The following is an 18414-nucleotide window of genomic DNA, read 5'->3' on the forward strand; positions in this document are numbered from 1 at the left end:
ATGAGTTAGGGACATTTATTAAGGTTTGTTTCTTAATTGTCCCCCACTCCCACCCCAAGCCCCATATAGGAAACACAGGTTGGGGAGAGGCTACCTGCAAGCTGACCAGAAAGCTCCATGGGTGTAGCTTCCATGAGTCATCCCCCATACCAAAATGGCTTTTGAGATACCCATGGCTTTGTGGGCAACTCCTCATTCACGTTCCCTGTAAGTAAGCCCAACAAACTCGTTGGTTCAATAGTCATTCTCTGACTCGTGTTATTTGGGAAGTGGAGGAGGTAGGAAAATGATGATAAACCGGGGAATCGTTAAGAGGTGGGCTGTGAGTGATGAACGTAGGCTAGATATCAAGCCACAAGGGCTGGTCCTGCTTCTAGCCTGTCTCCATATTATGGCATGCCACTCCACCCTCCCACGGTGTCTCTCCCAGGCAGAGACACCCTTAAACCATGAGCCCAAATCCACTTTTCCTCCTGTAAGTTGTTCTGTCGGGCATTCTGAGACGGTGCCACAAAAGTCAGCGGCACAGAGTTCGTGTGCAGAGGGTCTACCCAAAGTTATTTTATTTGCTGGCAATCAATCACCCTGCCTTTCTCACCTGGTGTTTAGAAACAACATCAAGCAGGTGTCTCTAGGAGAAGGAAACTTCAGACGTAATTTTTTCCCAAGTTACTGTGTCATAAATTCACTGAGCAAATGGCCTATGCTTGGATTTTAAGTGGTGCTGATGGTGGAGAAGAGAGCCACTTTCACAGTGACGTAAACTTCTGAGAAGTCTTGACCAGGTGGTATGCGTCAAATGCTGGGTGAAGGGTTTGCACATTCCAAACTGTAAGAGATTACTGGTGTTTTTCTCTACACTCAGTAGCTGCCTCCAACAGAGCCAGTGAAATTTGAAGGGGAGAACACGGATTAGGGGGCCCAAGCAGGCCACTTGTTACTTTATTTATTTTTTAGAAATCTCTCAGCATTTACTTAACACCGACTGTCTTGCACTTGAGATTCAGTAATAGGGACCGGGAATATATCGGCGATCATATATACACAGTTACCACGCATATAAAACAGACATTAAGGGAGATACAAAAGACACCAGGAAGCTTCCATGAAGCCTGAGCAACAAGGCTGTGGTAGAAAGTATAAAGGCAATGAGAGTTGATACAGGTCTCCAGGACTGATCGCTGAGGGAGTAGAGTTGGAGGGCGATTAGCAAATGGAAGGATGACAGTACTAACGCCATCTTGCTGAGTGCATCTTATCTCAGAAAGGAGTATAGTGTCCGAAACCCATCATGACCTGCTGTAGCAGGAGGTGAAAGGAAATTGAGGCAGCTTCCTCAGCAGCGCTTTGCTGACCTGTCATGCCCCCCACCACAGAAGGAGTGCTAATCAATGTTATCTGATTTTGTCATACATATTTCTAATTTTTGTTTCTTTTCCCATGGTTACAGCTTCTCCCTTCCCTTCCTCCAACCACAGTATAGCAGAAAGAGAGATTGAAGCCACAGGCTAGATTGAGAGACTTCACAGCTCTGGGTTTTTCTTCATGGCTAGACTCTCTGGGCCCATAGCATGGTTTCGGTAGACAACTGGAAGGGATTGGGCGAGGTTCTCAGAATCACAGGAACATGAGCATATCCAAAGGGGTGGAGATCAAGTATTAGGGAAGATCTGTAGCCATATTTTTGGTGGACAGGGGTTTCCCTGACATAGCAATGGCCTGTTTGCACAGAGACAAGCCTGCCCAGTTTGCCCCAAGCAGAGACTTGAGTGTTTCGAGGAAGGTTCTTCTGTTCTGTTTTAAATGGGCTTACTCTGTAGCAGGTTCCCTTCTGAGAGTCTCATATGTGTTTAGTTTCAGTGGGCCTTCCTCTCCCCTCCCCTCACTCCCTCCTCTTGACCCTTTCCCCCTTAGCACTTCCCCTGTTCGTTTTTATATCCCATGTTATTTTGTGCTGTCCCTGCTCCTCCTCAGTAAACGGAGACGGCTCTTTCACTTCCCAGCTGCCCAGACCCACATAATCACACAGAAACTATATTAATTACAACACTGTTTGGCCAATGACTCAGGCATATTCCTAGCTAACTCTTACATTTTAAATTAACCCATTTTTATTAATTTGTGTATGGCCACAAGGCTGTGGCCTACCAGTAAGGTTCTGGCGTCTGTCTCCTTCGGCAGGCACGCGGCTTCTCCTTGACTCCGACCACTTTCTCTCTATATCTCTGTTTGGATTTCCCGCCTAGCTTTTCTCTGCTAAGTCATTGGTCGAAACAGCTTTATTCATTGACCAATGGTAATAAAACATATTCACAGCACACAGAGCAGAATCCCACATCACTGTCCTATACAGCCTCTTCCTTATCCTCCAATGGGCTCCCTTCTAGTTTCCTGGCCTCTAAACACAATCACCCCTATGGAAACACACATATGAAAATTAGCAGCTAGAATCCACACATGAGAGAGAATATTATCTGAGCCCCCGTTATCCACTCAATATTTTCCAATTCCATCCACTTTCTAAAAAGTTTATTTCTTTTCCCTTAAAAAAGAATTTAATTTTTTATTTGTTTTTAAGAATTTGTGTTTGTGTGTTCGTGTGTGTGTTTGTGTCCTGTCTGTGGAGGCCAAAAGAGGGCACAGGATCACCAGGAACTGGAGTTACAGAAGGTTGTGAGCCACCTGATGTGGGTGTTGGGACTGAAATCAGGTCTTCTGCAAGAGTAGTATGCACTTAAGAATATTATTTATTTTTATTTTATGTGCATTGGTGTTTTTGCCTGGATTTATGTCTGTGTGAGTGAGGGTGTCAGAAACCTTGGAACTAGAGTCACAGACAGTTGTGAGCTGCTATGTGGATGCTGGGAACTGAACCCAGGTCCTTTGGAAGACCTGTCAGTGCTCTTAATCACTGAGTCATCTCTTCAGTCCCGCACACAGTATATTCTTAAGTTCTGGGCTATTTTACCAATGCCTTCATTTTTTTTTTTATGGCGGAATGTAATTCCATTCTCTGTATGTACTACATTTGTATTATCCACTCATTAGCTGATGGGCCGACATCTATGCTGAGTCTATTTCCTACCTACTGTGGCTAGAGTAGCAATAAATATGGGTTTAGTGGTATCTCTGTACTAGCATAGAGCATGCTTTGCATTTATCCCCCAGAGTGCTATTGCTGCATCATACTGTAGTTCTATCTTCAGGCTTTTAGGAAACCTCCACACTGACTTCCACAGTGGCTGCTCCAGCTTACTGTCCCGCCAACCATGAATAAGGTTTCCCTTCCCCACACCACTCATCGGCATTTCCTGTGATTTGGTTTCTTCACGATCATCATCGAAGGAGTTTGGAAATTCAAGAGTTTTTCACTGTGGCTGGTGGCTCAGTCTTGTAATCCCAAGTACTCCGGGGGTGAGGCAGGAGGATCTCAAGCCTGTCTTGGGACTGAGAATATTCCTACCTTTGGGTAAGGCACCAAGTTCAACTCCTTATCTCTTATGAGAGAAAAAGAGAGGAGGGGATTATGCCGTAGTTCCTTTTCGGTTACTGCTACAAAATGCATGCCTGAGAAAATTTATAGAAGAAAGATTTCGCGAGCCAGATGGTGGTGGCGCACGCCTTTAATCTCAGCCCTCGGGAGGCAGAGGCAGGTGGATCTCTGTAAGTTCGAGGCCAGTCTGGTCTACAAGAGCTAGTTCTGGGACAGGCTCCAAAGCCACAGAGAAACCCTGTCTCGAAAAAAACAAAAAAAAAAGAAAAACAAGAAAGAAGAAGAAAGATTTCATTTCTGGTTGCAAAGGGATAAAATCAATAATGGCAGAGACAGAATGGTAGTAGCCAACAGGCACAGTCCAAGTGCAGGAAGCTGAGGGTTCTAATCTTTAACTGAAGACAGGAAGCAGAAAGAGAGAATTAAAAGTATGGCAAAGTTATATATTCTCAAAGATGGTCCCTAGCGAAGCATTTCTTCCAGCAAGGCTGCACCACCCAAGCCTCTTCACACAGTGCCGTCACTGAGGAACCAAGTGTTCAAATACCTGAGTCTATGGGGAGACATCTTTCATGCAAACCCCACAGGTTGATTTGGCTCTAGTCCTAATTATTCATCCATGATATGAAAACATAAGACAGATGATTCCAAATGTCAGTAATTCCTGGTTTATTAATATTTAATTCTCAAGTGAAGTAAGTGCATTTTGCCCAAAGGCTATTTCTTCTCCTTTTTTTCCTTCCATTTTTCCTTCCTTCCTCCTTCCCTCCCTTCCTTCCATTCGCATCCCCCTTAATCATGGTTATATAATTTTATGGGGACATCTCTGCCCTCTGGCAATCTGGAAATACAATAATTACTTACTAAATTCAAAGCTAGTATGAAGATAGGAACAGTGCTATTTCCATGTATCATGTGAGGTTCTTTTCCTCTTCCATGTTCTGATTTTCCTATCTTCAATATAAAGATGGTAGGTGGGCTGTATCTCCCAAGTCCCTTCTGCCATCAACATGCTTGCCATATTTGCTTTTTGTTTTTCTGTATATGTCTGGAAATCAAAAGAAACCGAAGTCATTTCCGTTTGTTAGACTTTCATTGAACATCCGCCTGGCCAAGAAGGCCACATCTTGTAGCCTAGACTGCTATTTAAATCCCCGTCAGGCCAGACAAACTTTGGCTAAAATTATATTCTGTTCCTTCATCATGTGGATGTGGAGCCTGCTATTTTTAATACTCACTCTGCACAGTCTAGCTATTCATGGCTGAGGGTTTGCCATGAACCTTCAGAGTTGTGTTTAAAAACAAACAGATCTAGAGAGGCAAACACAGAGGCCTCTTTCTTAAGGTACTCGTGATACCAGGAAGGACAAGGTCCCTTCCCCAGTGAGAAACATGGAGCTCTTCTGGTTGCTTTGTAGCTGAAGGTACAAGGGAAAAAAGCCTGCTTGAGTGTTTCCTTAGATGATGGACTAAGTTTCCTAAGATGATGGACTAGTCATGTCCACACACCTATTATGATGCTTGAACAGCAACGACTCTGGCAGAAGCCGTTCTTGCTCTCCACCGTCTCCAGCCCTGTTTCTTCTCTGACATCTGATAGCAAACAGAGGAGGTGAAAAGGGAAAGCATTTAATTTAATTGACTCAAAGAGAAATCTCTTCATTTATAGCAACTTTATTATTATTATTATTATTATTATTATTATTATTATTATTATTCTTTTTGGATTTTCTAGACAGGGTTTCTTTGTGACAGTCCTGGCTGTTCTGGAACTTGCCTTGTAGCCCAGGCTGGCCTTGAACTTCCAGAGATTGCTTTCCTCTGCCTCCTCTGCTGGGATTAATGGCCTGCACCACCATTGCTCATTTCGTTTATGACAGCTCTTAAGCGATGCCGGAAAGCCATAGGTAGCTGATATGGTCCTGTGTGGTTGCTCTCACCTGAACAATGATCTCTGGGACTTTGAGGGATGATATCTGTTCGTTCACATTCATTAATTAAAACCACAACATGGTTAGGCATAGTGATACATGCCCGTAATCTCAGCATTCAGGAGGCAGAGGCAGGAGGGTTCTGAGTTCCAGGCTAGTTTAGCCTTCACAGGAAGTTCTATGTCAGCCTCACTACATAGTGAGTTCAGGGTCAGCCAGAGCAGCATAGCAAGACTCGGTCTTTTAAAAAAAAAAAATCACGGAAAAAAATAGGACCTAAGAGGGGGCAGAAACTATTAAATACAGTTGTCTGGGGAAGTGAGGGGGAGCTGCAGTGCAGTAGGACACAGAGGGCAAAACATCTTCCAGTAGTCTGGTGAGGAATATGTCTTTATTTTTTCTCTCTCTCTTGCAATTCAGAGAGATAGATACGCTATCTTAACACAGACCTGTAAGATGTTTACAATTCAGTAACACTGTCAATATAAATAGTCTGTCAATGATTCACAGGATTCTTCTGATCTGGCTGACAAGAAAAAAGTGTAGACAAGGAAGATCTTATTCACTAACCCTGCCATTCAAAACTACCAAGTCCAGAGCTAACTTAGAATCAGAGCAATTTCCACTGGAAAACGGATGCAAATCTCCATGATGCAAATATCACAAGAAAAGGCAGAAACCAAGTGCGAAGCAATGACTTTTGTGAAGATCCCGGGGAAGGGGCTGCAGAGATAGATGGCTCAGCAATTAAGAGCACTTGCTCTTGTAGAGGACCAGGGTTCCACTCACAGCATCCACGTGGCACCGCACAGCTATCTGGAACTCCAGTTCCAGGGGATCCGATGCCCTCTTGTGACCTCAACAGGTATCAGGCAAGAATGCAGTGCCCGTGCATGCAGGAAAACATGACAGACAGACAGACAGACACAGACAGACAGACAGACAGACACATACACACACACACACACACACACACACACACACACACACACACACACACACACACACAGAGTCACTCAAAAGTTTTATCAACAGCAGAAGCTGATGCAGCTAATCGCTACTGAACCCGTCATTCCTTATATTAAGTCCTGGTCATCCAGTCTTATTTTCCTAATTCTTAAAGCAGCCTATGACCATGTCATTAGTATCCTATTTCACATGGGAAAGTAGGGCAGAGCCCAGACGTCCTGTCCTTTCCAGGTTTTACAAGATTATGGAGTTTTCAGTGATGAGAACGCAGGTGGGGATCACAGGCCCGGATGGAGAGAAGAGAACAATTCACCTTTGTTTCTCGGAGTCAACAGGCCTCCTTAGTGTGTGAATCACATGAACACTAAAGCCACATCTGCCAATCTGTCTACAGGACTAGGATTGGATTGCACCAGCCTTGTCGTGAAGCCCTAAGTTCCAGGGGCGTGGGGTGGGGGCGCAAGTCCTCTGGCTGATCCCTGTCCACCCACTTCCTGTCATTCCGGTCTGGCTGACAGAGAGTGCTCAAATTCTATTAGCCAAATGGGAGTTTCTCCCTTTCTAATCTTCTTTATACCCTGGGGCAGTTCATTGTTTTCCCTCTCCCCCTCCCCCCACCCCCGCCTTTGGATCCCCCCCCCCCTTCTATAAACTCGAGCAGGTTGGCTCTCATTAAGGCACTATATGCTGAGTTGAATGAGTTGTTATCCCGGAAAACTAATTACCTGGGGCAAAGGTAAAGAGATACTTGAGTGGTTAATTGGAAGTGTCTATACGCGGCGGGATGGGCACTCTTCTGATTCGCTAATTTTATCATTCTCGGCAATCTAGGCGAAAAAGGACAGAAGATACATTTTACATTTCCCCACCATCTAAAGGTATTAAAGTTCGTGGGCTGGAGATTAGAAACGCGCCCACAGAAACGTTCTCGCCTGGGACACCGCCCTAAGATCAGAGTAGGAAGACTCCTTTCTCCTTGACTGCACTGGGCGAGCCCTGCCCCTAAAGGGGGTGGTGGTGGTGGTGGAGAAAGAAAAGCGTCCACACCACGCGCGTCAGCCGGAGTACATACTGGCAAGTGATCCGGGCGCGCGAACCACTGCCATTTATTTATAATTTTTTTTTTCTTCCCACCGGGTGCGCTGTCCCTTTAAATGGGAATGCTGGTGCTGGCTCCGTAACACGGGAGCCGGCAGCTTGTTGATTTCGGCGCTGGTGAATTTCACATTGTTTCCACTTCACTTTCCTTGCCCCGGGGGAGGCTCGGCTCGGCTCTTTGGACGCCGCCGCCGCCACCGCTACCAGCACGGCTCCGGGAGGGTAGGGGCCCCGCAGCGGCGCAGCGGGCGGGGACCGGAGACCGGCTGCCGGGGCCACACGCGCACCTCGCCGCAGTCGGGGCTCCTCCCGCGAAGGAGCGCGGCCGCCCGGAGCGCAGCGCGACGCGAGGCCCGCCCAGAAGCCAACCCTCCCGCCCACGGGCCGGGCTGCCCAGCCGCGCCGGGAGGCCGGGGCGGGGTGGGGGGCGGGGGTGGGTGCCGCGGCCGCCGCCGAGCCACCGCTCGGCGCGTTTTGCATGAAGATGGCGGCTCCCACCGCCAGCAAGGCAGCCTCCTTGGGCTGCAACAACAAGCCTGCCTTCCCGGAGCTGGATTTCAGGTCTGGAGCTCGGGTGGAGGAACTGAACAAACTCATCCAGGAATTCACCAGGCACGACCAGCGGGAATACGACGATCAGAGAGCGCTGGAGATCCACACTGCCAAGGATTTCATCTTTTCCATGCTGGGTAAGGAGAGTGATGGGGGGGGGGGGGAGAGGTGTGTGACTGTGCGTGTGTGCGCGCGGGTGTGATGGAGCGGGTGGGAGCCCTGGTCCCCGCTCCGGCGCTTGCCGGGGGTGTCACCCCTGGCTCCGCGAGGTTCTCTTTCCTTTCCACCGCCAGCCCAGCCGCCCCCCTCCGCTCCTGCCGGCGCTTGGCGCGGGGTGCCCTTCTCTTTCTCGATTGTCCTCTCTTTTGTTGATTCCTCGACCGCGGGGCCGCCAGGCAGGTGAGGCGGCGGCGGGAGACACTTTCCGGCTGGGGAGCTCCTGAAACGGCACGACCCGGCTATCACCGGGTCCCCTGCATGCCCGGGCGCCCCTAGCAGCGTGCGGAGGCCGACCCGCGCCTGAGCGACAAGTTGCTTCTGTCGTGGTTGCTGCGCGGCGCTATCACGCGGAGCCCCGGGTGGCCAAACTTGTTGGGTGTTCCAGAGTAACCCGCGGAAGTAGTCCGGGTGCCCGGAGTTGCTGCAACTTTGATTTGCAAATCGACTTCCCTTTGAAGGGGTCCGAAGCATTTCCGGTGCTTCTCCGGGTTGTTGCCGAGCTTGGAATTCCTAATTCCTCGCTCGAAAATGTCCAGGCTCAGAGCTCTGGCCGCAGAGGAGCGTTGTGCCCCCCCTGGTCTTTGTGTATCGTCCTAATGCTGGCCAGGAGGTGCATAGACTTTCCCACTCCGAGCAGCCTTGTGTTAGAAAATCACCCCTCATTGCATCCCCCAGTCCCTCACCTACCGGCCCTGAAAGGTAAAGAAAAATTATGGGTTCCGGGGGCACCAACCCCGTCCCTGGCGTCCTGCGGTGGGATTATTGCTTTTGAGTTGTAGAATGAGCATCCGCTGTTGGGAACCTCGAGTGTAGCGCTGTCATGCAGCAGTGGTGGCCCCGTGGTTTACATTCAGCAGAACTGGACTGGAGGAGCCGTGCTCTACGAACGTTTCCACGGTCAATTTTTCAGATAGTGGTAAATGTGATTGGCAAAGGCCTTTTGGCCGTAGGACGAAGTCTTTGCATTCCCTTGCGATCTAATGAGATACCAGCCCGCCCACTGTTGCTGTTTCTCTCCCGAGGTCCCTTATTCCCTCCAGATTCTCTTCCTCCTTAGCCCAAGTGGAAGAGATACAGAATGAATGTGACCCACCGGTATTATGAACAATTAGGCAAGTTGGACGGGCCATGCTAAACACGGGACTATGCTTTCCTGTTGCTGCTCACCCCACAAGTGTATTCTAGGTATTCTAGAAGGTGAATGTGGTTGAAAAGATCTTTATTGAGGTGTTTTGACTGTTCCACTATTTAAGTGAATTGTTATTTCAATTCTCGTGTGGTGGGAGTCAGCGTTCACAAAGGAGGTTAAACCCTTTACAAAGCTGGGGCATCCAAAAACCAAACCAGTGATTTCCAGGAAGACTTGGGCGCCTCGTGAGGGGTGGGGTGGGGGGGGGACGACACACAGGATGGGACACAGAAAGCTAAGGGCAGTTGTTTAAGTTGCTTAATCATGGCCTTTCTCACCACCGCCTGTCATTAGAGCCCCCATCCCCACCCCTTCCCTAGGACCTTCACTGGAAAGAGGTGAGGGTAGTCATGGAAGAGGGAGGTGATGGGGAGGGTAAGATTGAATGCCTGGCTCAGTCGGAACTTCTGCGCGTCCCTTCATCCGACACAGTGACTTCATAAGGTCTAAAGCCACTTACAAAGGGTAAGTTATTCCAGGGTGCTTAATTTATGCACGTGTTTAATGTCACCAGTGGCGTCCCGCTGACAGGTACACCAGACCGCCTTCTTTCCTTTTCAGTCTGTTGACCTTGGAAGGGAGGCGTTCTTCCCCAGGGACTTTGGCATTTCCACCTGCAGGAGAGAGAATTCAGGAGTGTCCTTTAAGCCCTTTGCCCCTCTGGATACTACCAGGCAGATGGCGAAATGAGCTCGCCTGTGTGTGGTGCTGCATTCATTTTCGAATCCCTTGGTTTCCTTTAATGAGGCTGTTCTAGACAAGTGAAGGTTTGGCGACAGCAAGGGTCCCCGTGTGGATTCACTTTTTCCAAAGCAGATTTTTTCCCCCCTCTCGACTTAAGAAACAAAAATCTCCTTTTTGTACACCTTATTTCACTTGCTGAGTCCTTCATGAATATGCGGATGAGGTTTCTTAATGACCCCAGCTTGTTAAGGTGTCTCTGGGCGCTTAGCATCAGGCTTTCATTTCAGGGAGTTGTTGGGGGGGGGGGCGGGGAGGCGGGGGGGGAGCGTTAGTTCTGGCTCTGTTCTGCCTCTATCTGAGCTGCACCTGAGGATTGTCTGCAGCTTAAAAAATGTTATCCTCTCAGGATGAAACGGAAAGGTATTTGTCTAAACCTCTTTAGAGGGAGTGTGGGTTATGCTTCCTCTGTAGCAGGCAGTTGTGGGCCCGGGATGATGGCCAGGCGAGCCCCTATCTATTACAAGCTTGTTAGCTTGGACTGAGGTCCCGCGAGCTTCCCGTCTTTCCATCTATCTTGGAGGGGGGATTTCCTGCAGTCCAGTGAAGGAGGTGGACAGCCGGCTGTGATCAGTGACCCTTCAGCACTACGACGCCCCGGTGTCCCTCAAGGCAGGGATCCTCACAGGCTCAGTCACCCACTGCGGGGTCACGGAAGAGTCTGGAATCTGTCCTTTGTGGAGACATTCCGGTTCCTTTGGAGGCAGGTGTTAGCTGGCCTCATCAAGAGTGACTTCCATTTCTCTACACCTTCTTTTCGGAGAATGATTGCTGTTATTATCTAGTTCATGTTTCAGAGCCCGGACTGTGTGAGGGGGTTGGCAGAACATAATAAACACCGTTTATCAAAATGCAGAGAAATGGCCAGAGTTCATTAATGTTTTAATAATCTTTGGTATTTGCATACTGTCTCTGCTGGATCTTGGTTGCCTGCATCCCCTGGTGAGGTTGAATGGAGACTGGTGGTGTTTCCATGGAACATGCGTGCAATGGAAAGTGTGCGGGAGATGGAAGAGGCAGCAAGACACATGTAGTCACCCCCAGACAAGGGTTTGGTGTCTTGGTCTGGTTAAGAGAGTCGCTCTCATTTGCTGATCAAACCAAGGGCAGGAGCTCCACGGGGCTTTTTGAGCAGGGGCCTTGATCCCATTTCACAGGTGAGGAAACTGACAATTTGTGGGATAAAGGAACAAAGAAGAACGGGTGGTAGACTTTAGTGACCTAAGACACGGGCCTCTCCTCCTTGAGTCCATTAAAACTAGGAGCATCAGATCCAGGGAGGAGGGCTTGCTTTTTGATAAAGTCACTTGTTTTGGGATTTCGCATCTATGCCGAGCTGAGAGTCCTCACGCCCCGCAAGCAAGCATCACAAACAACCTTTGCGAGTGATTGCTGAAGCCCTTGGAGTTCAAGTGCTTTACTCTGTGACAAGATTACCTATTTGAATTCTTGATTGGGAAAAATCACAGAGACGCTGTCATATAGTCTGTAGTTCCAGCCTCACTCTGCTGTTGGCTGTGCGGTCTTTGTTTTTATCACCTGGTATACACGGATAGCAGTAGTGCACCCTTTCTGCATGATATCTACATGGAAAATTACTTTGCTAACTGGAAAAGAAACAGACAGGGTTTTATTATTTATTCGAAGGACCGTGCCGTATTAGAAAAACTCAGTGAACTTCAGCTGGAGTGACTCCCGCAGCCTCGCTCCGGAAAGAACCGTGGAGTACAGTTTGCAGCAGCCCGAGGACACAGGCTGTGGCCGAAGGGAGCACGGTTAACTCCATATTTGTTAAGTGTGTAGTGTGTACCTGCGCTGAAGTTAGCTCCACAGCCTAAATCTGTCAGCTCCTGTAATCCGACAACCGTAAGGACATGTCCCATCCATCTGCTTTCAAGATAAAGCAGATGCCATCTTAGAGATGGAGCACAGAGGTGCAGAGAGGTCGAGTCCTTCTAAGACGATCACATAGAGCGTGAGTTTAAACCGGCTGCCGTTTGCTGATCCATCCCTTAGACCCTGGTGTCTCCGATGTTAAAGCTTTCATCCCTTTTGTGCTTTGCTCAGACAACTGGGCCTATGTCCTGGGAAATATTCCGCTTACTGCCTTGCTCTGCCTGTGAGAGCAGGGGTCATTCTCTCTGCCCATTCATTGCTCTTTGCTTTTTTCTGAACCTCTTTTTTTTTTTTTAAAAAAAAATAGTTTATTTATTTTTATTTTATTTGCATCGGTATTTCACCTGTGCAGGTGATCCCCTGGAACTGGAGTTACAGACAGTTGTGAGCTGCCGTGGGGGTGCTGGGAATTGAACCTGGGTCTCCTGGAAGAATAGCCACAGTGCTCTTAATCACGAAGCCATCTTTAAAACCGAACAACAGTTTCTTAAAACCCTTAGCAGGAATCAGAGACTAAAATAGGGAGTAAAAACTGAGAAATCCACCAGGGTCTGTTGTGACCTCCTGCCACCCTCAACCTGGGCACTGTGCTCTGGCTTGTACAGTCACTCTAAGAATAGGTTGTTGGCCGTTTCCAGCTATCCCAGTCAGCACCATCTGGCCCCTTCAAAGTACTTCTGAGTGAGTGCTCCTGGATCTACCATATTTCTAGGCAATCTTCAGACCTCCTGCGGAGGCCATTTGGAAGCGGCGACTTTCTGATCTGTGAATGCCAGTTCACCCCGCCACATCATTGCAAATGTAACTGTGTCTCCCCCTCTCCTATCGCTTGGCAGCTTCCTTAGAGTTATGCTTACTGCTTACTGCTACTATGTTTTTCTCTTACGAATTCCAACAGGATTTCTAGTATGCTCTGTCTCTGATGGCATTAGATATGGTGGGTAGTAGGGTCCCCCTACACATTTTTCCTGGTGCTACGTTCATTTGATTCTCAGCGGTTTGGAAGCCTGTTGGAGCTGCGGTGAGTCCTGGGTCTTGTGGCACTGGTGTCGCCGTTGGGCACTGAGCCCCTCCTGTGTTCTCACAGCCTATTGAGCCCCTCTTGTCTAATGAAGAACTTGCCATTGAATGTTAAGTCCTTTCAGTTCTCCTGGGGAGCGTTAGGAAAATTCAGACTTTCTGGTCCCATTTCAGAGCTATTGATTGAGAATCCCCAGAGATCTCCAATCTGAGCCTTCAGCACTTCTGTCTGCCTGCCTGCCTTACAGCCTGAGGCAGTGCCTGCTCCTTCTGCTAGAGCTGTTCCTAAGGGCAGTGAGTGTCATCCTGCTGTCTTTGGAGACTAGATCCATGCTGCTGAGTCCAGTGAGTGGAAAACCTGAGAAAATTTCCCAAGTTTACTACCAGCAAGTACAGCATAGTTGAAATCTAACCAAGGTCAGGTCCGAACAAACCTTCGATTTCAGCCAGAACGGTATTCTCTATTCAACTGGCCTAGGACACCCAGATTCTACCTCAAGACTTCCTGCTATGTGATTTTTGGCAGGTCATTTTTGGAAAAAGAGTCTCAGTTTCCGGCGACGTAAAAACATGCCAGTTTGGATTAATAACTGTACCTACTTCCTGTGTTTGATTACATCTGGTTCTGAATCCGAGCTCTTTTGTGTAACCCCAAAGAAGGGCCTGGTGGAGTTCTGTGTTGTAGTCTGTGGTGTCCGTGCGTCTCCTCACCTTTGTCGGGTTTCTTTTCTGTGCATTTTCCATGACTGGAAAGACAGAGAAGTCAACGCATTCTGCATGCCAATCACTAATAATTCCTCCCTGCACATTTTCCTAGACATCTGTGTTTATATTTCTACCGTGCTCACACCTGTAGGTATGTACTTCCATGCATATGGTCTTGTATGACAGATCCGAATGGGATCGATGCCGTCTTGACAGGTTCGCCAACGTGGGGTCATCCACCTCACGAGGAGCCTGTGGCATGGTGGTCTCATCCCCTCTTTCACTCATTCTTTTTCCCTCCAAGAGAAGATGCCGTTCTTCAACTCAGAGCTCATTCTGTGATTGGGGGTGACAGACCCCTGACATGCATGACGTTGGTGCCTCTCCTGTCATATTTTGCACTTGTAACACAAGACTTATGCTTCTTACTTTCCTCCCTTTCCTTGGGTTGCTCTCTTTGTTGGCTTCCTAACCGGACTCCATGGAAACAGTTCATGGGGAGTCTGTGAACTTGAATGAGATGAAAGGATGTCTTCACTTTTATTAACCTCTGAGACAAAGCATTTCCTCCCACTATAAATGTAGGTGGCAGACTGTAGTAGTATCAGTAAGTAATAGTTTGGTTTTTGTTCCTAGCAGAAATCACAGGCATTTTCTTTTGCTTGCTTTCTTTCTTTTCAGTTTATTTTTTATGTGCATTGGTATTTTGCGTGCATATATGTCTGTGTGAGGGTGCCAGATGCCTAGGGACTGGGATTTACAGACAGCTGTTAGCTGCCATGTGAGTGCTGGGAATTGAACCCTGGTCTTTTGAAAGAGCAGCCAGTGCTTAACCACTGAGCCATCTTCCCAGTCTTTCACTTTGTAATACAATGTCGCATGTATTGCAGAAGAAACCGGGCTGGTGAGATGACTTAGTGGCTGGAGGTACTTGCTCACGAGCCTGATTACCCAGGTATTATCCCGGGCACTCCCATAGTTGAAGCTGAAAAGCAGCTCCCCAAAGGTGTGCTCTGACTTCCACATCAATGCTGGACACACACGTGTTCACATATACACAAAATAGATGCTTGCCCTAAAAATTCAAAAGACACCACTGTTGTTTCACGTAGAGGCAGCCACCTGACCTTGTTAGCTTCCATCTGTTAGGTTAACAAAGAACCGTATACGAACTATCTCAGATTTATGAACAAAACGTGTATTTTAATACCGACTTTCTTTGAAAAATCTGCATAATGTTTTTCTCTTCATTTCAATATCTTTATCTTGCTAGGCGTGCCGGAACTTGGGAAGTAGGAGAACCTTGAGTTTGAGGCCAGCCTGAGTCATTGTACAGTGATATTAAGCTGTCTTGGCCTAACCGTAAGACCCTGTCTCAAAACCCAACTGAACAAGCAATACTGTTCCTGACAGGAGTTCCTAGAATAGACTGGGCTGGACAAAGAATTTAGGCCACAGACATTGTGAAGGGTCCTAACTGGACATACTGTCTGCTCAAAGGCCACTTTAACCACGTGAGTTTCCTGTATCTCTGAGGAGAAAGAATGTCCCTCCCCGGTGTTCTCCTAATACCTTGCCGCCCCCAGCACATTCTTTTCCTGTGCTTATGTTTCTAGCACTCAGTAAAAATGTGTACACAGGGCAGGCATGGTATCTTATGCTGGTAATCCCAGTGCTTGGGAGGCTGAGGTAGGAGGATTACTGCAAGTTTGTAGCCAGCCTAGGCTACGTAGTGAGACCCTGTCTCAAAAAAAAAAAAAAGTGTACACAGTAGGTGCCTACAAAATAAATTTAAGATAACTCAAGTTAACTCTTTATTACTTTAAGCTCTTTTTGTGGTTTGGTTTTCAAAACAGGGTTTCTCTGTGTAGCAATTCTGGCTGTCTTGAAACTCACTCTGTAGACCAGGCTGGCCTTGAACTCCCGAGTGCTGGGATTAAAGGTGAGTGTCACCACTGCCCGGCTTATTTTAAGCTCTTTTTATGAGCTCTTTAGACAGGAGACATGATTCAGTGGTTAAGAGCACTGACTGCTTGTGAAAAAGACCTGGGTTCAATTTCCAGCACGCACATGGAGCCCATAACTGCCTGTAATTCTAGTTCTGGGGATCTAGTGCCCTCCTCTGGCCTCCTCAGGTACCAGGCATGCTTCCAGTGCACATGTATCTGTGTAGGCGAAATACTCGTACCTATACAAAGGTAAAATCTTCAAAACAGGAAATGAACTCTGCTGAAAATTGTCTCATGGTTTTCTCATCTGTTAAGCCACACTTGATCATCTTTTCTGGGGCTGTGGAATCTTGGTCTTCCATTCTTTTGTGGCAGAGGAATGAATGCAGCTAACCTTTTCTACATACGACATTCCTGTCTTCCTTAAGACATACCCGAGGGCAGTGTAAGAAATGACCAGTGTGACCGCTGGGAACTGCCTGCCAAGAGCAGCAAACCGTACCTCGTATCCTCCTGGGCCTGGGTCCTTGGTTGTGGCCCTGGGTTTTTGTGCTCTGGGCATCTCCTGGACCGCCCCTGTCCAGGCCTGGGCTTTACACCAGTCATGGTGCCCAGTAAGGTGTTCAGCGGGTCTATCAGTCATTCTCCACGTGGTTAGATGCTTCCTCTGGGGCTCCAATTCCAGCAATTCTTTGTTATAAGTGGAGTATTTACAGTCAATAATAATTTATCTTTGCACAGTAAGCAAAGTGTTTTATAGACTAGAGTCCGCATTCTTGTATTGTGTAATGGGGCCGGGCTGGGTCTTTGTGAGAGATTGTATAGGCAGCCGTAACCCCCATTTGTGCATGGGTCATGGCGCTTTATTCAAGTTTGCAGATTTAGTTGTGGAGCAAGACTCAACCCAGCTACAGGCGTCTCTTGTTGCAGGATACTGCCAAGAACTCATAGGGCGTTTTACCCTAAGATGTCTTCCACGGGTTTCCAGGGACAAATCTGTATTCTTGTACAAGGCCAGGGCGCAGGCGTCCTTTACCGGAGGGTTTTCTGTGTCGTCCGTGCCCCCCTCTCCCCCCCCCCCCCACTGCCTGAGCTGAGAATACATTGTAGACAGTTTAGCTTGAGAGTGATGTATCAGTTTGAACCCTGGGGCCATACGTTTTCGTGATTGCTTGGCCCCGCCCAGCATGTTTTTTAAGGTCTGTGGCATTGCTTGCCGGGAGCTAAGTGGTCACCTAAGGACAGTTCATAATTATGCCATTCCGTGAGGTCTTGTCCCCAGGGAGGAGATATTTGTTTCTAATCCTCGCCAATGCCTCTTTGTGAATTCCCACCGTACAAGAGAACCAGAGACAGTACTGCTGTACGTAACGTACGTAAACCTGTGTAAGGAACTCTTACTCAATTGGTATTTTTATTTATTTATTTATTTTCCCCAAGACAGGGTTTCACTGTGTAGATTGTCATGGAACTTGCTATGTAGACTAGGCTGGCCTCGAACTCAAAGAGATTGCCGGCCTCTGCCTCCCAATGCTGGGAATTAAAGGCATGCACCACCATTGCCCAGCAGTGTGTTTATTTTTTTAAAAAATATATTTCCCTCAGTACAGAAGACTTGATTACTATTTGTAAATTAAACGAAGCCCAGAGCGGGAGCTGGTCTAGATCGTATTTATGTTTTTGTTTCTTCTAACTAGGGCTTGAATGTCTGCCACGTACCCACACAGTGAATGAATGGTACGAGGCATTCATGCCTTCATTCATGGTCGGCGCGCCAAGTGCGTGCCAGTATAGCTACCATCACGCGCCTACTGTGTACGAACACGGAGTGGTGAATACGAACAGCAAGGCTACCTCGAAGCTTCTGTTCTCCAGAGGATGGATACTGTGATTAAGCTCACAAATGAATAGAGATGTGTGTGTAAGCAAAACAAGTAGCCTAGACTGTCAAAACGAGGGGTGACTGGTTGGCTGTTACAGTAGCAATCGAGAGGGCTTCCTTGAAGCACATCCACTTACAGCACAAGAAGGAGCCAGCTGCTGGAGGCCCAGGTGGCCCTGTATTCAGGTAGAGAAAGCAGCAAGTGTAAGGGGGTAGGTACAGTTGGAAGCATCTTTCAGGGCTACTTAATTACCGCCAGTGTTCCCTCTGGGGAAGAATGGTGTGTGTTCAGTCTGACCCAGGCTGAAGAATGCAGTGCATTTCCTGCAGATGGAGGCGTTCCAGGCAGGACCACCCTTGTGCAGTGCTCTTGTCTTGCCCCTGGCCTTTAGGGAGGGGGACGGAGATGAGGGGAACATAAAAAGTTAGAGCACAAAGCCTTTATGATCGCCGAGTATTACTATTTTGGAGATGGGAGTTTACCGTGTAGCCCGGGTGAGACTTGAACTCACTGGGTAGCCCCGCCTGCCTGTGAACTTCTGGCATCAGGAGCCCCAGTGGTGAGCCTGATTGTTGGGATTACAAACTTGCACCATCATGCCCAGCAGGATGACAGATGCCAGAGAGGCCCTTTGTACCCCTGCTGGTCTCTGATTTTACCTCCGATAAACCCCGGGCTAGGAAAAAAAAAATAAATCCTGGGTTGATGTGTGAATGCTGCGGTGTTCAGGGGATGGCAGTAAGGCCTTTGTTTTGGTCGAGTCCTCTCT

The 18414-nt window shown here is 47.9% G+C and overlaps 1 protein-coding gene across 1 annotated transcript in view; it reads left to right on the plus strand.

Moving 5' to 3' along the window:
- The first annotated feature begins 7918 nt into the window (after positions 1-7918).
- Positions 7919-18414, plus strand: part of Mb21d2 (Mab-21 domain containing 2) — a 101923-nt gene continuing 91427 nt past the window's right edge. Inside the window, exon 1 of the mRNA XM_087901750.1 lies at positions 7919-8180. Coding sequence (XP_087757876.1) covers positions 7970-8180 — 211 coding nt within the window. The 5' untranslated portion in view covers positions 7919-7969. The remainder of the gene's footprint in view (positions 8181-18414) is intronic.

The sequence above is a fragment of the Myodes glareolus genome, chromosome 2 (assembly GCF_982192425.1).
Source record: "Myodes glareolus chromosome 2, mMyoGla1.1, whole genome shotgun sequence".
NCBI classification, from domain to species: domain Eukaryota; kingdom Metazoa; phylum Chordata; class Mammalia; order Rodentia; family Cricetidae; genus Myodes; species Myodes glareolus.